The 20,243-nt window shown below is 48.5% G+C and overlaps 9 protein-coding genes across 9 annotated transcripts; 4 read left to right on the forward strand and 5 right to left on the reverse strand.

Annotated features, from left to right (window-relative positions):
• Positions 1 to 1,056: 1,056 nt before the first annotated feature.
• On the forward strand, positions 1,057 to 5,213 carry FOBCDRAFT_173144 (uncharacterized protein). The gene is made up of 2 exons (XM_031181256.3): positions 1,057 to 2,222; positions 2,274 to 5,213. The coding sequence occupies exons 1-2, from the start codon at positions 1,539 to 1,541 to the stop codon at positions 5,019 to 5,021; spliced, it is 3,432 nt and encodes a 1,143-aa protein (XP_031042024.2). The 5' UTR covers positions 1,057 to 1,538; the 3' UTR covers positions 5,022 to 5,213.
• A 344-nt stretch (positions 5,214 to 5,557) lies between these two features.
• FOBCDRAFT_246657 (B-cell receptor-associated protein 31-like-domain-containing protein) lies at positions 5,558 to 6,954 on the forward strand. Its single transcript, XM_031181257.3, has 4 exons — positions 5,558 to 5,784; positions 5,855 to 5,940; positions 5,996 to 6,151; positions 6,211 to 6,954. The coding sequence occupies exons 1-4, from the start codon at positions 5,764 to 5,766 to the stop codon at positions 6,587 to 6,589; spliced, it is 642 nt and encodes a 213-aa protein (XP_031042025.1). The 5' UTR covers positions 5,558 to 5,763; the 3' UTR covers positions 6,590 to 6,954.
• Positions 6,955 to 7,042: 88 nt separating this feature from the next.
• On the reverse strand, positions 7,043 to 8,479 carry FOBCDRAFT_122625 (uncharacterized protein; the record flags this gene model as incomplete). The annotated part of the gene is made up of 1 exon (XM_031181258.2): positions 7,043 to 8,479. The coding sequence occupies one exon, from the start codon at positions 8,477 to 8,479 to the stop codon at positions 7,043 to 7,045; it is 1,437 nt and encodes a 478-aa protein (XP_031042026.2).
• Positions 8,480 to 9,118: 639 nt separating this feature from the next.
• Positions 9,119 to 10,071, reverse strand: FOBCDRAFT_283382 (uncharacterized protein; the record flags this gene model as incomplete). Its single annotated transcript, XM_031181259.2, has 3 exons — positions 9,119 to 9,674; positions 9,757 to 9,889; positions 9,960 to 10,071. The coding sequence occupies 3 exons, from the start codon at positions 10,069 to 10,071 to the stop codon at positions 9,119 to 9,121; spliced, it is 801 nt and encodes a 266-aa protein (XP_031042027.2).
• Positions 10,072 to 10,564: 493 nt separating this feature from the next.
• On the reverse strand, positions 10,565 to 12,161 carry FOBCDRAFT_255288 (uncharacterized protein; the record flags this gene model as incomplete). Its single annotated transcript, XM_031181260.3, has 2 exons — positions 10,565 to 11,989; positions 12,039 to 12,161. The coding sequence occupies 2 exons, from the start codon at positions 12,159 to 12,161 to the stop codon at positions 10,667 to 10,669; spliced, it is 1,446 nt and encodes a 481-aa protein (XP_031042028.2). The 3' UTR covers positions 10,565 to 10,666.
• Positions 12,162 to 13,277: 1,116 nt separating this feature from the next.
• FOBCDRAFT_2239 (At2g23090 like protein) lies at positions 13,278 to 13,929 on the forward strand. Its single transcript, XM_031181263.2, has 4 exons — positions 13,278 to 13,439; positions 13,502 to 13,573; positions 13,632 to 13,702; positions 13,772 to 13,929. Exons 1-4 carry the CDS (start codon positions 13,431 to 13,433, stop codon positions 13,842 to 13,844), a joined length of 225 nt encoding a protein of 74 aa, XP_031042031.1. The 5' UTR covers positions 13,278 to 13,430; the 3' UTR covers positions 13,845 to 13,929.
• Positions 13,930 to 14,041: 112 nt separating this feature from the next.
• FOBCDRAFT_210814 (uncharacterized protein) lies at positions 14,042 to 15,361 on the reverse strand. Its single transcript, XM_031181264.3, has 2 exons — positions 15,096 to 15,361; positions 14,042 to 15,044 (listed from the first exon to the last, which is right to left on the reverse strand). The coding sequence occupies exons 1-2, from the start codon at positions 15,293 to 15,295 to the stop codon at positions 14,075 to 14,077; spliced, it is 1,170 nt and encodes a 389-aa protein (XP_031042032.2). The 5' UTR covers positions 15,296 to 15,361; the 3' UTR covers positions 14,042 to 14,074.
• FOBCDRAFT_255290 (uncharacterized protein) lies at positions 15,362 to 18,986 on the reverse strand. Its single transcript, XM_031181265.3, has 4 exons — positions 18,951 to 18,986; positions 18,457 to 18,899; positions 17,603 to 18,411; positions 15,362 to 17,547 (listed from the first exon to the last, which is right to left on the reverse strand). Exons 2-4 carry the CDS (start codon positions 18,774 to 18,776, stop codon positions 15,788 to 15,790), a joined length of 2,889 nt encoding a protein of 962 aa, XP_031042033.2. The 5' UTR covers positions 18,777 to 18,899; positions 18,951 to 18,986; the 3' UTR covers positions 15,362 to 15,787.
• Positions 18,980 to 19,904, forward strand: FOBCDRAFT_210817 (8 kDa subunit-domain-containing protein). Its single transcript, XM_031181267.3, has 4 exons — positions 18,980 to 19,142; positions 19,196 to 19,257; positions 19,308 to 19,394; positions 19,449 to 19,904. Exons 1-4 carry the CDS (start codon positions 19,107 to 19,109, stop codon positions 19,504 to 19,506), a joined length of 243 nt encoding a protein of 80 aa, XP_031042035.1. The 5' UTR covers positions 18,980 to 19,106; the 3' UTR covers positions 19,507 to 19,904.
• The last annotated feature ends 339 nt before the right edge of the window (positions 19,905 to 20,243 follow it).

Consider the following 20,243-nt stretch of genomic DNA (forward strand, 5'->3'; position numbering starts at 1 on the left):
CCACCAAGCTTCGGTCGAATCCAGCGCAACGCTAGTGAGTGTCTAAGATGAAATATGACGATATCGAGGAACAAGTTTGGGGTCTTTTGGAGGTCAGTAGGTGGGTGAACGGGCTCTAAGACTGAGCGATCCTCCGGCAGTCTCCAGCCCGAAAGATAAAGGAGACAAGGGGTAATTGAGGCAGCCCAGAAACCGAATTACCACAAGGGCCTTTTTCACATGTTGTGGTTGGGTTAGTTCCGATCTTGATGTCAGTCGTTTCGTGAAACAGGGTCTTTTCCGAAGCTGAGAGCACTTTCTCGAAGCAGTATGGACTAATCTGACGAGGCTGCGCAGTGTATAAATGATATCAAGTCCGGTATTTGTATTGAATAAGATACTGAAAGGTTGGATGTAATTGGCTATCAAAAGTTTCAATAAGGTGCCAAGTATATGTTGTTAAACTACCGGAGCCAAGACAATACTTTCTATACCTTAATTACGTCGACTTTTGCTCGTTTTTTAGTGACCAGTTCGATCGCAGTTTAGCATCCGGCAATTCCGATAAATCACAAACCTGACTAAAGTGAGCTTCATGTGAGGCAGCCAACTACCTACAAGATATATCAAAACTCTGGAAAAGAGATAAATGAAGGAATATGTTTGTAAAATCAAATTACTTACCTATACAGTTTGATTTTGTATGATATTATCTATGATTCTTTCAGTTTGGATGTTCCACGATTGCTCTGTCATGGACTAGTGGTTAGGGCACAACATATCCAACTTCTATGATGGACCATGTTTGAGTAACCTCGATGCATTATCAACGACTATAATAGAGTATGACATGTGTCAAACTCATATGTGAGCGGGATGGAATCTACAATCATAACAAAACAGTGCCATGACGGTTCGCTTTCATAGAGGGAACAAATAAAATCGCCCTCCACCTTACCTTAAGGTAATGACCAATCCAGCCACGCTAAGCCGGATTAATGAACGCGACCCCCTGTCAATATCCCCTGTAGACTCCTCAACGCGTGTAATTTACACTCATTCACTCATTCAACTAATTATTCATCTCTGTCTTGGTTTGAGTTTCGAGCGACAACAAACCGACAATCGAGGGCACTCGTGTCTTTTGTACAAACCCGTCGTATATAATACCATTATCTTACTCTCTGGTATTCAGTTTCTTTGGTTTCCTCGACCTCTTTTGCGCATTTCGCTCCTATTTTCTGCCGAATTTGCACATTTAATCTGTCCACACGCGTCTCTGGCTGGGTCGACAAACTCGTGTTTCCTTCTCTCATTTATTATCTACAAAGGTGCTCTCCACAGCAACATCAGCACGAATTGCAGCCCTTACCTATCTTCTTTTCTCTCTCCCCCTTTTTTTTTTGGTGTCCATCAGCGACTCCTCTTGTGCAGGATGGTAGCAGTTGCTGGCTATAGAGAGGGGCAATTCTAGGAAAACCTTTGGCAGTTCGCCTTCCTTACCAATACGGCGGTTGTACCTTGCCTTAGAGTTTGAGGCAAAGTCATCAGCCGCAACCATGGCTTCTCCTCATCTCGTCGCCATCGTCGCAGGAAAACCTGACACCATCGACTTGACAGGAGACAGTGATTCAGACTATGAACCACATTCTCTGGTGCCTCTAAATCGCAACAACACTACTACGGCGCGCTTCACCCCCAATTTTTCTATTTCAAGTGAGCGCCCATCATCAACCAACGCTCCCGTCAGCCCGCCCAAGTTGAATAGATCTACGAGCTCTACCGCCGTCAGCCAGGACAAACAGCCCTCCGCCTCTGCTGAGCCGCCACGCCCAGCATCTTCAGTCCTCAAGCTGAGCCAGAAGGTGACCACGATAACGGCTAATTCTGATGACGCCCAAAGTATGGCAAAGCTGTCTAGTGTTACAGCCTCCAACTTGGCATCTCGTCAGGTGACGCCCACGCCTGAAAAAGACGCTTCAAAATCAACGCAACAAACCAAACCGGCATCTCCTAAATATCAAACGCCTAAGAAGCAGGAATGGGATGTCGCTGCTATTGCCGAAAAGCTGACACAGTTTCGCCAAGATATCAAGGATGGACACAGTCGCATGACCTCTTATATCATTGAGTCCACCAAGCCTAATGAACGTCGTGTTCTCACAGGCAAAAACCTCTTCGCCGGACTTACAAACAAACCTGTCCCGTCCAAGAAGGGAGAAACGATGAGAATCAAATCCAAAGTACTTGGGTCCCAAACGAGTCCAGGTGAATTCTGCTAATATTCTCAACAGGAACACACGAAGCTTAAGAACAACAAACGTGAGGATCACTACAGCATCGTACGCATCCAGACAGATGAAGAGCGTGTTCCAAGATACCGCTTTCATCACGTGGAAATCAAAAAGAATATTCTTACTCCTAACACAATGCTAACCTTTGTACCCCACTTGAGGGATCTTGAGACCTCGGAAGAGTACAAATACAATGTTTGGTTGCAAGAATTGGAGGATATTGACCGCAAATCTGGCTTTAAGCCCATGAGTCGCGAGGAAAAAGTGCGCATAGCAGTGCGCTCCGAGTTTGCATCGACTGTCTTGTTATATCTTGGCACTTGGCTGGACAAGCTCTCATTACCTGGTTGTAACAGATCAGCTCTTATTCGCTACATGGCAAGTCGAGAACCTGACGACGCCATCACGCCCCGACAGAAGTCAGACATTCTCAACTCACATCGCCCTGCCGAGTCCACCACACCACCTGAGGCAAACAAAGCCGCCAACATGTTCACGGAAGCCTTCCGCCGCGTCTTTCACCAGGGCCAACCCCCAACAAAGCAGATTGAGCTCCGCGACGTCTTGCTTTTGGATGAGTCAGTCGACAGCATCATGGAAACCAAGCCCACAGCCAAGGATGGCTCCAGCACACAGCACGAAAACGAGCATGATGCTGTCGAGTATTGGCTGGGAACTTATTCAATTCTCGGTTGCCTCATCTGCTTCAGTCATTCCTGTGAGCACGGCGAATACGATGCCCAGAATTGCAAGCGCACCCTTTCGATTCTTCCCCGTCTTTCGGATACTCTGAAGCGGCGACGTCGCCTCCCCTACAGTGCAGCTGATACGGTTAATGGTAATGGCCCCTTATCCCCACTCTGCAAACGTAACTGCTATCGGAGCTCGCCCCGGCCTGTTGCTGCCTCAATCCAGAGGCCCTGGGATGAAGAGGATCATTTTATCCTACGATCTACGGTTGCGACCGCCGACCGCAGCAAGGTTACGAAAGATCCCTTCTGCTTGGTTGCCCAGCTCCTTGACCGGGATTGCAGTGACGTATTTAATGAATATCAAAAGTTGAATGTATCCATGTCTCCAGTTGAGCCAGCAAACAGATTGCAAATCCGGACGGTCAGCTGGTACGATCGTTTCAAAAAGACGCTCATCGGTGACTGGGAATCCCATACCAAAACCCACGAACATCAAAAACGCGAACTCTCCGAACCTTGTAATCATGAAGGACCTTGTACTTCGGAAAGTTGTATTTGCGTTCAGCATGGTGTTCTCTGCGAGAAGTTCTGCGGCTGCACGGTGGAAAATTGCGCCTACAAATTCACAGGCTGTGCCTGCCACTCGCAAGGCAAAACTTGCCTCTCAAAAGGAAAGGAAAGGCCATGTATCTGTGTGCAGCTGAACCGCGAATGCGACCCAGATGTTTGTGGTCGATGCGGGGTGGTTGAGAGAGCCGATCCTGAGAATGCTGATAATGAAGTTCTTCATTCTACCGGCTGTCAAAACTGTTCGCTGCAGCGGGGCCAGGCGAAGAGCCTTGCTTTGGGCGAGAGTCAACTTGAGGGAGTCGGGTATGGGTTATTCACTATCGAGGATATCGCACAGGACGATTTCATCATCGAATATGTAGGTGAACTGATCACCCACGATGAAGGAGTGCGACGAGAAGCCAGGCGTGGCGACGTGTTCGATGAAGAATCAAACATTTCGTACGTATTTACTCTGTTAGACAACGAAGGTATTTGGGTGGACGCTGCGACATATGGTAATTTGAGTCGCTACATCAACCACGCATCAGAGAGCGACAAGCGCGGGTGCAACATCACCCCACGAATCCTTTACGTCAATGGCGAATACCGCATCAAGTTTACAGCCATGCGTGATATCAAGGCTGGAGAGGAATTGTTCTTCAATTATGGTGAAAACTTCCCCAACCTGACAAAGAAGCTGCTCGACCATAAGGTGGGAGGGAAGTCTGACCAGGGTAAAAAACGATCGCGACGGCCCAACGGAGAAGGGGTCGCACGGAAGAATCCAAAGACGGATAAGAAGAAGCCCGGAAAGGGAAAGAAGCGTGCCCAAGCAGTTCTCGATGAAGACGACATGCTGGCGGATACGCTTGGTTTCGCTCCAAAGCCTCTCCGTAAGCGTAAGAAGGGCCCATTTGAGGAGGACTCAGAAGAAGAAGAGTATCACCCGACTGGCACTGATGCCTCCATCATGGAAACACCTTCAGATGGAGATTCGGATTTTGGAAATTCAGCAGCAAGACTGCGAAAACGAGCGCGACAAGATGGCAAGGGAGCAGCGTCGAGCCATAATGGCAAACCACGAGGAGATTTAAAGACACGCGGCAAAAGAGGAGGCGCCAGACCAGGAAGTGGTCGGCCGAGAAAGTATCCACGAAAGCCGACTTCAGCTCCGACGTTGGAGCATCCTTCAGCTTCGGAATCGCAAGATCGAGAGGACCCAGAAGAACGCCAGATCGTGGCTGCAGACACCATCGTGCCAGCTGCACTGCAACGGCCACAGCCAGTGGAAATCAATGACAGCATGGAATACGTCACTTTTTCAGAGGAACGCACTGAAGAATCCAGGCTGCTCCAGAGCCAACTAGAGGAGGACAACGATGAAGACGACGACGATGATGACCAAGACGTGGTTGTGCGGTCGCGCGTTGATCGAGGTGTTAGAAACCGGCGCCCAACAGCCAAGTTAAGAGATGACGGAGACTGGATAAGCGGGAGTCAATAATATAGAGGGTCTTCCAAGGTGGCTTGGCTTCATTGTAAGATAATGGTGACATCGCAAACATACAGTCTTGCACAAACTAGGATGGAAATTTCTGGGTTTGGGTGGGAAACAGAAAGGCTTGGTATTAGTTGGGAGACAGTTGTTGTAGTAGTATTACAAAATATATGAGTCTCAAGGACGCAATTGGCTTTGGTATTTTGTGTTATGGACGTAAAAGGCATACCGAATGGATGCTCTTCAATTGACTACGTACAATGTTTCGACTCTTGAATACAGAGACTGCTTTGATATCATCTTTATGAAAGGATGCCCGCCATTATCAATAGTTATGTCTTCATAATTCGTTAAATAGATCTGCACTAGTGTCCTTTTTGTACATCTTTTTGTATAGATGTAAGCCACTAAATTCTTCAGCTTCAGTGATGATGCCCCACATCCCACCATTAGCGTCCAGTAGGCTCCAGCCACAAGCGATGACGTTGTCGATTCGAAAGCGGGAAGGAACAAGACAGGTGCACGACAGCTTTCCCAGCTCTGCCAGGTTCAGGTCCAAACTGACCACCTTTGTCATTCTTCCTCCTTTCACCTTACATACAAATACGAAGACCATCGCAATCGGAAGCTTTTTTCCTTTCTCATAACACACCAACACTACGACTTAACGTCTCTCTCACTCTCTCTTTTGAGCTTCTCAATCTTCCTCTATTTCACTTTTTGTTTACCCCTCGTCACCGCCGTCACCATGACGCTCTACTATACTCTCGTGCGTTGCTTGTGCCTTTATCGAGAGCTTCAATCACCTAGCCAATGGAGTTGCTAACTGTTCCAATTAGGTCTTCATGCTTCTCGTCTTCGAGATGGCGCTTTTCATGCTCCTGATCGTCCCCATGCCCTTCAACGTTAAGCGCAAGATCTTCACGTGCGTCAAACACGAACTTTAGGCGTCTTTACCGTGCAGCTAACAGGATATACAGCTTCATCTCCGAGAACCCTGTTGTCGCGAAGATTCAATACTGGATGAAGATCACTTTTGTCTTTATCCTAATTCTCTTTATCGACAGTGTCAACCGTGTCTACCGCGTCCAGCTCGAGCTCGCCGCCGCCTCCGAACAGTCCAAGCAGGGAGGAGGGTATGTTACCCCAAGCAACCACGGCATAGCAGGTGGACACATCACTAACTTGATTGCAGTGCCGCCGTCATGGGTCACGAACGCCTCGAAGTCCAAGCCCGCAAGTTCTACTCCCAACGCAACATGTACCTTTGCGGCTTCACCCTCTTCCTTTCGCTCATCCTTAACCGCACCTACGTTATGATCCTCGAGGTGATGCGCCTGGAGGACAAGGTCCGCGCTTACGAGGGTACTAAGAGCGATACCAAGGAGGCTGAGAAGCTTGCCGTTGCCGGTAAGCCCGGTGAGCTTGCCCGTCTCCGAAAGGAGCTTGAGCAGAAGGATCAGGACCTCAAGACCCTGAAGAAGCAGAGCGAACAGCTCCACAAGAGCTACGATGAGCTTAGCGACAAGTACGCTGCTACCCAACAAACTGGCGAGTCCAGAAAGGGCATCTAAGGCGTGTATGTTCTATATCGCTCCAAAGGAAAAGACGCCCACGCATCCAAGGATATCGGCACCTGATCTATTGTTGACCTGTCTGGGCGGAAGAAAAGAGACTGGGTCTGCGCCTGTCAGGGCATATACAAACAGCAACAGACCTGGAGCCAGATGAAGTGGAAGATGTAAAATAGCGTTATAACGGTTACTGGGTTAAGCACCGGCGCAAAGTTGGCGATCGGACGTGGACAGGACGATCGACTATTTGAGATTGTATTAGGAATTTCTCTATGTATAGAATAGTGATGTTGGATGGTGAGTGCCTTGGTGTACTAACAATCACCAAGGTCTCGCATGCAAATTGCTATACTACTATTCAAACATCATGCCGTTCTTGATTCCATGTGATGTGTCCGACCAAATAAGTTACAAGTTCTAGTTTCATTCTGCCTATTTCGAACAACGAACGTTTCAGTAGGTTCCATCATACTTTTCTGGAAATAATACACCATTTGCCATTTCCAATACTGCATACTCAAGGTCATCTTGAGCTTCGTCCTCATCCCACGGCAATAGCCCCATTGCACGCATGCCGTCTACGCCGCCTGCCTCACCAACCTCTCGAACGGCCTGCTCTCCCCCTACAGTGACATCGCCTGTAGGGGCTCCGGTAAAGTCAGGGCCGGCTTCCCCATGTAGAAAACCCTTGCGCTGATGGGCAAGATATAGGGCATTTGTCTGAGTTAATGGACAGGCTGGAAGATATATAATTGTTGTAGGAGGGATGTCTGGGCGACGGAGACGGTCAAGGGCGTAGACGGTATCGCAGTGCCAGACAAGGTAATCACCAGGATCAAGTTTTGGTATGGGGATCATGCTCCGATGAAGCTGTAGATGAGGATGTAATGCATCATTGAGCTCCTGTGGGTAAGACGGCAATGCACCTTGGATCACAGACGAAGGTGGCTCTTCAAGGATCCAGTTCCCTGGCGTAAGAAAGTCTGGGCTTGCCGGTGAGGATTCTTTAGGCACGAAAAAGGGGCGCAGAAGAAGATATGCAGTTGTGAGTCGAATCATGGGACACAAGAGAAGGGTGCCATGGCCAAAAGGAACCTCACTCAAAGCGACCCAGCCCTGAAGCATGCGGAAGACGCTGCATGAGCCGTCACCATTGTATAAATCGCTTGTCACTTTTAGTCGAGTGCTGCTTTCCCACGGATCCCAATCCTCCCAACGACCATCCCAAATGCGTTGATAAGTCGCTGCTGAACCATAGCCATCCGGCTCCCAACGCTCCACGCTTCCTCCGTCAACATATACGCTGAGGGAACATGTCTCATCCTCAGGTCTCCTGACCCTCATGCGGTCGGCATAGCTGATGGGAAAATTGGGGCTCACAAGCGCTTCTGGGTCAGACGAGTGCCATAAATTCATTAGGAAACGTTGAGTATAGAGAATGTTCGGATGGGCTCGAGATTTGATCTGCCCAGGAGACCAGTAAACTCCGTAAAGATGCGGATCATGGGTGGGCAATCGTTGAGCCTGAAGGTCTCCCAAGTGAGCGTCGGTATCTGCCTTCCATTTCGTAGCCAGATCATGAGGAATTACATTCCGAACAACAGCGACGCCTCGATCCTTTAGTCTTGAAGAAAAGTCGTCTGCAACTGAAGACTCTTTGAGATCGTTAAAATCAATAGATGGGTAGATATCCGAACCGGCTTTGGCGATGATATCGATTTCAGTGTTTAACTTGACAAGCAGTCTTATCCAGGAACTCTTGATTTGAGATTCTTTACCCTCAATCAAATCTCTCTTGATTCGGGCAAAGCGAGTAGGAAGAGGTATGGGCTCAGTAATCTGAGCAAACATACTACTTGACGGGCCATGCCGGTGGCCTTTTGGAGCCATGGTGAGAACTTTTGAGAAGTTGATTGTGGGTATTGGAAATAAAAGATAACGTTGAGCTATCCTAGGCCACTCGCACCAGTTGAATCATAGATATATACTGGAGTAAATGTGGCAATCGAGGGACACTACTGGAACAGCAAAGGTAAGAACTCAAGCATCTTCTCCAAGGAAGGGAAACCTGACATTCTGGGTGCCAGTGCGGCGTATGGTTGTTTTATAACCGCGTTTACATGGTCCGTAACCGTGCCTGAACGCTGCGCGTGACTGTCCACGGCCTCTTTGAGCGTTAAGTCATTGATTTCATCGTGAGGAATCGTCGTCATGCGGAATTTCTTCGGATGGGAGCTTGGTATTCTTCGGATACACACGCTATACGGGCCGGATACCCGGTCCTCTGAGGCTGTCGTTTTGACTGCCTAGGGTGAGTTGCGGTGTGTTATCAAAACGATTAGCTGTAATGTATAACCTTTTGAGTCTTACAGCTTGGTATCATGGACCTAGTGTGCATACGGTTGGAAAGGTGGCACTGAATTGTAAGCATCATTCTTTGCACTTCTGCAAAAATGTGTGCAGAATAATTTTGTGGTCTTGTTGCCGTGAGTCGAGTCGTTTTGTTTTCCCTTGCGACTAAAGCACTAATTAGATCTTGACCCGTTTGGATCGACGAAGTGATGGCTGTTCATGGGTTGCATCCTGTACTATTTCGGCATTTGAATTAGCCTTCCTCTTCTTTTCCTTCTTCGCTGCCATGGGCGCTGTAATCTGCTTGGCCTCTTTCGGTGGTGCCACATCATGGGATTGATCCGGTTGAGCCGGTTGCTTCATTAATACATATGCCACTTTCTCCACGTCACTTGCTTGCACGTTGAGTCTGTTCCGCAGATCGTCGACTTTGGAGCATAGCATACGGTACTCTTTGGCGTTATACTTGATAGGGCTCTGCTTCCCATTGCAGCATAGCCACCAGAAAGCCTCGTCGGCAAAGAAGATGACCCGTGTCGGATCATGAACAGCCAAAAGCAAGGATGCAGTTGCAGGACCAATACCTCGAAGCTTTGTCAATACACCCAAGGCGGCTTCTATGTCGGCATCCTTTTCGTAAGCGTCAAGAGCTTGCTTTACAATTTCCTGAGCATCGTTTGCATCATTAGATGAGACCAGATTCATAAGAGTTGGTCTGAACTTCCCATGGCGTCTGATCTTTATTAGTAAATGACTTCAGCTTTGACCTCATGCAGCTGTACGATTCTAGCACAGGTGGGTGGACTTGGACTCACAACTTCCACTCCACGAGGTTCTTGATGTCGTCTAGCTTCATTGGGCGACTTTTTGCGCTAGAATTGAAGGCATCCAATGCATCGTTGTATCGATAATTGTCCAGTTCTTGCAGCGTTCTCTGGCCACCTTTGGCTATTGGTTAATATTGATTAGCCGATATTCGTATGAAATGGCATCCTTGATATCTTTTTTATTCACTTACCACCCTTTTCATCTGATACTTTTTTAATAAGAGGCGGGTATTGATTGAGAACTCGCTTGAACTCCTCAAGGCTGATCTTGTTGGTAGAGGTAATGCTCAAAGCGGATGCCATAGTGCTGATATAATTTGACACAGTGATAAGATGTCCTTTTATAAGAAACGACGGAGCGAGAGACCTGAAAGTGCTTTGTTTCCCGATTGCGACTTTTAATGATAGGCTGAGGCAGGAGAGTCGAGTGTTACGAGAAACGAGCATAGAGATTGAGGAGAAGATGCGAAGTTGAAGTGTCTTGGAGAGACGCGACGCGATAGAAGGAGACTGTTCAATTCGCACGGTGCATGATCGTGCCTGCTAATATCCGTACTAGGGGAGAGGGGAGGCAAGGAAACTTACCTACCTAGGTACCTGCCTTAGGTACAAGCAGGTACACAGATCAGTTATTCTTAGGTATCAATTAGGAGAAAGGTCCTAAGTTTACACTAAATTTACCTCAAGTCTTTTATCCTTAGGATAGAGAGAGAAGTCTTGTTTTCTTACTCCCGAAGGCCATATAGGTACTTCTCTGTTTGATTCACCTCTTATTCTTTCTACAAAACCATATTATTTTCCAAGATAACGTTAAATTCATTCCCAAGATATACGACAATTACTGTGGTAAGATCCCTCGATTGATTTATTCAGCAAGAGAAAATACACCTTTCGCCCCTCAGGCAATCCAGTTGTTATCCTCAACCTCACCAACCAGTTTCCACAGCTTGTCAAAGACATTGTTTGGATCATACCGCTTCTTCAACCCCCTCAAGCGCTTCGAGTTTGAACCAAATGCTTCTTCAGCCGAGATGGTGTCAGTGCTCACATAGTTCAGATAATGACCAATGCCATCTGACAAGGCTTTGTCGTCGTATCCAAGCTCGCGGATCGACTTCTGGAATCCACGATTGAACTGGCGAATTTTGGCATCAAGACTCTCATCCATCCACTTGTAATTTATACCAACATTGTAGTAGTTACCTCGTGAGTTGAAGGATGTTGACTCAACAGGAATCGTCCGGATGGTTTTCTGGGGAATGCACTCTATCATGACAACAGAGCCCTCGGTACCCGGTGTGTCCTCGACAAATCCCGTGAATTTATCACGGATTGATTCGGCGGTGGAAAGCTCCATGGGAAGAGTGAAGTTGGCGCCACCAAACAGGTATCTGCTGCCCTTTGCAAAGACCTCATCTGCGCCCTGGTTGATCATAGGATATGGCATAGGTCCAACTTGCTTCATCAATGCCTCGAGCTCTAGTATAGGAGCGAAATATTTCTGGCCATCTTCCTCTGGATTGGGCCCCATCTGGGCCATCTGAACCAGGACAACGAGGGGCCTGGGCGCATTGGGGCCTGGGCCGGGGGGAGCATAAGTGTAGCCTGTGAGGAAGATTTGCGTGCCGTCGTTTGTCTCTCCCCAGTGGTTGAGAAACTTAATCACGGCGGGCAGAGCCGAAGGGGGGAGGAAAGCCATGCCACCCCAGATGTCACCTTGTGGGAATATCTTGCTGGTGAATTGGGTAACCACACCAAAGCTGCTGCCGGCGCCTCGGAGAGCCCAAAAGAGATCTGGGTTCTCGGTGGAGGATGCGGTCACGATGCTTCCATCGGCTAGAACGACTTGACAGGAAAGCAAGACGTCGATGGCCAGACCGTGAATACCAGACAAGACGCCATAGCCACCATGAAGGATAAGGCCTCCAACGCCAGTATGGCTGACAGTTCCGCCAACGGTAGCTAGGCCTTTGGGCCATAGTGCCTCGTCAACGTCTTTCCATAAGCAACCTCCTCCAAAGGAGACGGTGTTTGCCTCGGTGTCCACCGAGACATCACGCATAAGAGAGAGGTCCAGGACCATGCCCTCGGGTGAGGGAGCGCAAGAAGTTTGCGAGGTGCTATGGCCACCTCCTTTGACATTGAATTTGATGCCATTAGATGTTGCAAACTTGACGACCTCACTGGCTTCTTCAGCAGTTCTGGGTTGGGCTACAGCGGCCTGTGAATTGATTAGCTGGTAGCTGGGGAGCCACGAAGGTTTGACGTACAGCGGGCTTGATACAGGTAAGACTCCATCGTTGGAGGCTCTCCTCGAATCCTTCGTCTCCAGGGAGTAGAAGCCGTCCCTGAACCAGCTTGCTGCGCAACGATGAGAACTTAGTTTGGGTCATACTTGGTTACTGGAAAAGTGATGGCTCTCGATAATGGTGTGTATGCATATCCTATCATGCTTCCTAACAGCCTTATATACTATTGTACAGGGCCGGTTGTCCAACATCCATAGTCGCCGTCTCACCTCAGCACCAACTACACGTATAGCGTTGCATACCAAGATGGATTCTATACCTTACTCGGTTTGGATGACCAGACGAGCTATCAAGTTGGATGCGGAGTTGTTGGTGTGAAGCTGAAAGAACGGGCGTTTAGGCTGTGCTGTATAGCGCCATTGGCGGTACGTGGCGTCGTTTATGGCGGACATTGGATATCTAGACGGGACCTTGTATTCTCGAGCTTCTTGATTTGACAGAAAGGGAGGATCTGATAAATCTGATTTATCCTGATTCGAAGCATTGTACATAATATGATGTATTGTTGGTGATCCTTCGAATCCTCGTTGCCATGAACGTCAGCGGCAAAGCAGACGTTGCCCGCTTAGCTACCTTAGCTAGGTAATAGCCTCAAACTGGAGCAAGGAAAGCCTGATATTGACTTCTATCTAAGCGGGATTCTCGCAATTGATAGGGCTTATGCCAGCCAGAGGTCAGCTCAATACGATCGACGAGAAGCTACACTAGCTCAAGGCACAGCACAGTAGCTCTCCCCAGGCTTCTCCACTACTCAGCAAGATTCGGGGACGTGAGTAAGCTAGCTTACTGTGAATTGAGGCTCGTATGGGTCAGTTTCGAAGCTTTTGCCAGTTATGGTTGGTTGGGGCGGCGCTGACAGTGATGTTGATGAGTGGTGCAAGTATTCAAAGCTACCAAAAGTGGTTATGCACTTAGAGGCTATGTATTCAGCTGTAACTTAGTAAAAGTATATTTTATGACATTTGACCAAATTGAACAATCGATAACAACTCTGAGACGGTGGTGACACCAACTCTGTAACATAAATAGATACAGTTTCTGCCTCGGCTCTGCAGCTTCTGTTAATGCCCGTCGATGCCAATCCCAGGATGGTTCGAACGGCCGAGACCCTGAGAGCGGTTAGATAACGGCCTGTCCGAAAAGGGCGACAGCTAAGAGAGGAAAAAAAAAAAAAGGTGACCCCTCCGTTTTCCGTTTTTACGGGTTTTCTTCTGCATAATCGCATCCAATCCATCCTCTTAATTCTTACTCACTTACACCTTTGACCTTCCAACACCGCCAGTCTATACCAAATTCTCCTAGTCCGCATAACGCAACACACCCTCTTCTTAACAACCAGTCCAAATCGCAAACATGGGTAACGTAAGCTAAGAGGATTCAGATGCGATCACAAACGATACCTTGTGCTGACATGGAGGTTTCAGGGTGCCAAGGCTCAACAGAAGCGCGAGCGCAATGCTAAGGACAAGAACACTGCCAAGTCGCAGCTCAAAGTGGTGAGTTACATACTGTACTCTAGAACTTGCAGTATCTTTTGCTAACATGACCAAATAGAACGAGAAGGCTTGTGATATTCAGTGCCAGATCTGCAAATCTACCTTCCTCAAGACCACAAAGGCCCCTGCGTATGTCCACCAAAATACCCACCGATCTCCTCTGTTTCTCCATCATCCTAACTAATACTTCCTCTCCAGTCTGAAAGAGCATGCCGAGAACAAGCACAGCAAGACCATTGCCGACTGCTTCCCCAACGTCCAAGTCGCATAGACCATAACATTATGTGTTGACATGATGGTATCGTACGAGAAGAGAAAAGTCAAGAAAACAACTGGAAAATGGGAAATGTTTAGCGAAGCGAGGCGTAATGTGGCGCGATAGCCTAGACGAGAATGGGGAGACGAGACAAGACGAGATCAAGGGACTCATGATGGATATAAATTTTACGCGGCTCTTTTTTTGCACATTCTTGCCATTCCTCCGTGTTTGCCATCTGCTACCTAATGAGCCTCTACAGCCTTCGGGGGCGTTTTCACGACTGGTGCTGCAGCCTCCTTCTGCTGCTTCGCCTTCGCCTGTTCCTCACGGATGCTAGCCAGAATATCAGGATACCAGCGCTCTCCAACGTCAGGATGACTCTTGACCCGATTTCGCAATGTTGCCTCACCAAGCGTCTTTGAAGCACCGCCAGCTCGGAAAGTAAACTCGACATCATCAATACGTCCGCCATTGCGCTCCACGATCTTGCGACGCTGCTCCCGTACTTCCTCTGGTACAAGACCAACGCCAACTTTCTCCAGATCTTCAAACTCAGCGCTCATGCGCACGCCTTGGAAGAAGGGAATAGAGAAGCGTGCACCTGAGCCGGCAGCGGGGGAGAGGACACGATGTGTTGTAGAGACGCAGACGCCTTGTGTAAGTGCCTCTAAGCCTTGGCCGATAGCAACGACGAGGGTTCCGGGTATTGGCTCACAGTCAATCCAGTCGCCTCGAACGTTCTGTACTTGAAGACCCTTGTGCGATGTCGCCTGGAGGAGATAGCTTGTAAGCATGCTGTCTTTGTGAGGACCTACGCCCTGGCCCTGCACATTTCCTTCGATGCCGAGTTCCTTTGCATCGGGGTACTTGACAATCTTGAGCTTGTGTTGCTGATCTTCATCAAAGTATTTATTAAAGGCGTCGCTGGGAAGTTCAATAGCTTCGGCGATGAGAGACGTAAACTGAATTGAGATCTTGCCCATGCGCTCCATGTAGTCTGTATACACTTTGCGGAACTCAGGCAACGAGTCCTCGGATGGCCATTGATTGGGTGCTAACAGGTTACGATATAGAGGAGCACCAGGCCCAGGGATAGGATGCTCTGTTGAGAGATCAATTTGTTCACGATGATCAATCTCTCCAGCTGTGATCTCCGCTGAGAGACGAGAGTAGCCTAGGAAAGAGGGCGCATTCTTCATCTCAATCTTGAGTCTGGACGAGTTAGTGAACCATCAGATCATGATAATGTCACTCATCACTCACTTCTCTTCCTCGGGAATGTCAAAGAAACCCTTTCCAAGTTCAATGATCTTCTGAAACAACTCATCCGAGATGCCAACATTCTTGAGATACAAGAAGCCAACTTCCATTAACGCATGACGAAGTTCCTTTAGAAACTGAGGCTTGGTAGCGGGATCCTGAGCCGCAGCTAGGTCCAGAATTGGAATAGATGTAAACGACATTTCTATATGCCAAGTTGGACAAGCAAAGTAGTAAAATAGTTAATGTTGTAACTTGTTGATAAATAACTTGGTATCTTTCACTCCAAGGTAGTCAAAGTCAAGTCAATAGATCGACTGATTGATTACCCATCACCTCCTCATGCCATGGCGCGATTGGTCCACCCAAATACACCTTTTTCTCCTCTTCTCCTTCGTCTCCAAGTCAAGTCAAGTCCCCGCATCTGCAACCGATTCCCGAGGGATGCCGGGCTATTTTGGCGATTGCCTCTTCTTTCAATCACGCCGATGTCGGCCATACTCCAGATGCATATACAAACTGAGTGAATAGCTAGTATTCCAGACCTGCTCAACGCCGGCGCTGCGATCATCTAACTTCCCAAGACCCCATGCGACTAGACCATGGCTGTCTAGTTTGATTTATACATACTCCTCTGTAACAAAAAAACATTCTAGCTTTTTTAACACGCCTTATTACATACCAATTTCTTCCTTTCATGATGCTGAAAGAGGCTTTGTCGCGAGCAGGCCCGTAACCTTGTAAAACAAATCCTCGATCGGAGGCGCAGCAAATGCTGGTGCAGCGTCAAAGATGTCTGCTAGATGTTGTTGTTGAATCACACTTGGGTGAGAGTCATCATCTTCCATCTCGACATCTTCAGGCTCAGTCACAGGCTCGGCCTCGGCATCGTCAACATCGCTTGCCATATCCTCGTCCTCATCGAGAAGATCAGCCTCATTGCCATTAACATCAATGCCCTCGAGGCGGAGGTCCTCAAGAGGCTGGACGGTTGCAAGAGATGAAGGGTCTGATCCCTCGGCAACCACCCAGACTTGAGCAGCATCATCCAGAGCGATGAAACCACTTGTCTCAGGAGCAGAAACCAAGCTGACGATCCTTTGAGGCGTGCTACGCACCAACAGGGGCTCGATATCCTCAGGCTGGAAAACTGCAATGAGAGAACCCTCATTAGCTGGCAGAGCCAGGGCAAAGTGACTGGAAGTGTGATCAACAGCCAGCTGAAGAAGAGCATTGGCCTTGGACTGTGGTATCACAACACCATATCGTAGCTCATCACTGACAACGTCATAAACGCGCAGTTCATCTGATAGGATAATGACGAAAGGCGAAAGCGCACGGATAGATCGCAATTGACCTTTCCATTGGCCTTCGAGGGTCTTAACCACATCGCCTGACGCAGCATCAATCACGTAGACTACACCGGAGCCAGCTGTTCCGAAAGCCACGAAGAGAGTTGAGCCATCTTCCGAGAAGGCGATACTTCCTTGGGGCTCTTGAACAACACCAGACTCGGGGAGGTCGATCACGCCGTCTTGAGGAATACCGTCACCCACAGCAATAATCTGAGAGCAACTCCAAGTGAAGACCTCGCGACCGTTAGGCCCCTTCACTACAACTCCATTCTGAGATCTTGTCTTGGGGCGCCACAATCGAACATTGCCGTCGGTACCAATAGTTGCGAAGCATGTCGAGACTGGGTTCGAGGCTAAGTCGAGAACTGCCTCGTTGCGATTTGTAGCATGAGGGGCATTAATCCTGGAGACAAGAGCAATCTGCTCCTCGCCTTCTTGTGCTTCCCAGAACTTGAGATACACCTCTCGTCGCTCTTGAATGAACTGGTCCTTGGCATCGCTGATAACGTTGTCCACGTCTCGTTGTGATGGCTCCCAGGTGTCAACACTAGCAAGCCACGCTCCGTCAGCTGAGAACGCTAGGTGAGTAATGAGGGGCTCTTCGATAGGGTGGCCCTTGTTCGTGATGTTGACATCTGTTGGCTGTGTGCGAGCCAAAGCTTGCTTGGAGACACTTCGGAAAGTCTCAAGATCAAAGGTCTGAAGTAAAGGTGCAGAGAACCCTCCAGACATAGTAGCCTGCCGGCCATTACCCACACAGACGTGTAGTCTCGACTGATCAGTAGGGCTAATTACAGCTGGGATAGGTCGCTGTACGCTCGCAGGTGTTGTCCATGTTCGCTGAACGAGAAGATCCTTGGGTGTAGTGACGTTGACGGCGGCCGACTGGATACCAGCGATGTATGCTGTAGGCTTCATCTCAGCGGTCGAAATGACCATGACTGAGTTATCGTCGAGGTGAACAACATATGAGGAGCCGTTGGCAGAAACTGTGATGTTCTCCACGCTGCCAGAAAGATGGGGAAGAAAATCCTTCTTTCCCGTATCCATTTGCCATAGAACGAGAGAATTTTCAGAACCTCCTGAAATTACATAATTACCTGCGATATGTCAGTACAATCCTCGAGGCTTCATGTGCAGTGTAGAGTTTCGTACCATCGCGCGACCACTTCAGGGCGTGCACCGCTCTGCGGTGCCAATGAAAGTTTTGTGCTTGAATAGGCTCCTTATCAGATCCTGACTTTGCAAGCACCTGGCTTCGAGCAAGCGCATCATGGTAGAGGTAAATTGAACCACGGGCACCACCAACAATGATATCCAGAACAGGAGCGGCTTCCTGTCGCGATTTCTTTCCGCTAGTCACTGGTCTAGGATACACTCTCAGGTCAAGGGCGCTGACCAAGTCGGGAATATCGAAGGTATAAATCTCGTAATCCAAAGAAGCCAGGTTATCGAATTGTCGCTGTGATGGAACGCCAAAGAAAAGGCGGTCGTTAATGGCGCCAACCAGGTGGCCATCTTCACTAGTCTCAAGCAACTGCAGGCCATTACCAGGCTTCTTCATAACGAAGAGAACCTTATGCTCAGACTCCGTTGTTGAGGCTGGGTATGCGACAACCTCAATTCGGCCTGGTTTATCTGATTCTGCTACAAATATGATCTCCTGAACTTTGCCAGAGACCTTTTTCGTAACGAGAGCCATAGCAGTTGCAGTCTTGGATTGGGTCTGGAAGAATTCGGGGGTCTTGGAGGTTGTCCAATCGACTTCACAGACGCGGCCGTCAGAGGTAGCCACCCAGACGATATTGGAGTTTTGCTTTGCTTGCCTCATGGCGACGATATGCGCGGGTTCTGCAGCCTTGTCGTCGGAGGTTTCGGCTGCAGTAATGGGGATTCGTCGAACAAGGAGTGAATCGGCTGCCGAGTACACCTGGATAGATGTGTTGTATGCAATAATGAGGAATCTATGAAGGTTAGCTAGGCCAGTACTAGAAGAAATTGAGACTTACTGCTCATTTTCTGTCAATACGGGATCGATATCAAGCATCCTGCCACCCATAGGCTTCGAAACGCGCCATCCTGCCTCTGTTTCGTCGAACTGGCGAACAATTTCGATCTCCCGAGTTCCAGCCTCTGCCAAAGCTCCAGAAATACCGTTCACCTCAGCAACCACGCCATTGCCACTGTCGTTCTCAAGCTTAATTCCATTGATTTTGTTCGCCTTTCGTTCAGCTCTTAGCCTCTTGGTTCTCGAATCGTTCTCCGTCACATCGCGTTTGCGCTTCTTGGTCGGATCGTTTTTTGTTCGGGGGCTCTTGTGGCCGGCCATTTTCGCCACCTTCTTCTCTCTGCACAAGATCAATTTCGTGCGCTTGCGACTTTCTTTGAACAATTCGTCGACGGAGAGAAAAGTGACGAAGTTGTCCTGGTGGTATGCTTCTACTGGGTAAAGGTTCGCAGAAATTTTGGTCCCGCTTGCGAAAAAAGTTGCTGATAAGATAAGCGCTCCGTCGGAAAAATAACGGAGCTAGAATTTATTTTCGTAGTCCTACTACGACGCCAAACTATCGCAAGCTTTCTTTGTAACGTGCCTCCTGCTCTTGTCGCAATTCTTTTGGACGCATCCGACGAACCTGCGCACTCACCGTATTACATCAAAATGATTATTCCCATCCGCTGCTTCTCCTGTGGAAAGGTAGGATCTTCAGCCGCGATGCGCCAGGCGCTGATTACTAACTTGGAATGTAGGTCACTGGTGACCTCTGGGAGCGCTATCTTCAACTGATCGCAGATCCCCGTAAGACCGATGGGTAAGCTGGCTCTTGTCTCTTTATACTGTTGGATATCTAACGAGTTGTAGCGATGCTATGGACGAGCTCGGTCTGAAGCGATACTGCTGCCGCCGCATGATCATGACCCACGTTGACCTTATCGAGAAGCTTCTCAAGTACGACACGACCATCCAGATACCATTACATACGCGATTTCTAACTCTCTTTAGGTACACTCCTGATGGCCGAAGCGAGAAGAAGCAGAACCTTGGCGTTCAGTACTCATAAAATGCGTAGTGGCAAAGAAGCAGCGAAAAAACGGTTGTGCATGGTTTGGCGTTAAGGGAATCTTGCCGAAATATGTCACTTTGACGGCGCAAGGAAGGCAATGAATTGATCAGTTTCAAATACGAGAGCACGAGTCCTCATAATCTACGGTGCCCCCCTATACAGACACTTTCGAGACTGTCAAGATATTGATCTGTGTTTTCACTGGAATCTTCTCCACCATCCTTACTCATGCTTCCCTCCAAAAGAAACGGTTGGCTCTTGGTAGGCCCTTTGTCCTGCATGTATTCCCTTCCGGCAGGAGGTCCTTATGCACTCCTCAGGGAGCAGGAAAACTTCTGGCATGAAATCAAGGTGCTAAAATAAACTGGTCTAATAATGGCTTGCTAAGATATACTAAACTCACCTGATTCTTTTCGTTACTTAAGATAGAGGTCCTAAGTTTTCTTGCCTCTTCTCGGCACTATGCCATTGAGTGCTGGGATTTAATTCTCAGACTACTACCGCAACACTCCCGCCCTTGCTGAGGCCTGTGCGCAAAGAGCGGTGGATGTCAAGTTGCGGCGAGGAACAACGAGCAGGAATCAGGAGATGGCCCATGTTGTTAGACAGCATGCCAACATCTATGGGAAGCCAGAAGAGGCTAATTAAACTGGCACGCATATTCTCAATCTCACCTGATATGCAAGGTGCTGGAATTGAGTTTTCTTGTTTGCCTCTATGGTCTGGCCTCACTC

The sequence above is a fragment of the Fusarium oxysporum genome, chromosome I, assembly GCF_013085055.1.
Source record: "Fusarium oxysporum Fo47 chromosome I, complete sequence".
Taxonomy (NCBI): Eukaryota; Fungi; Ascomycota; class Sordariomycetes; order Hypocreales; family Nectriaceae; genus Fusarium; species Fusarium oxysporum.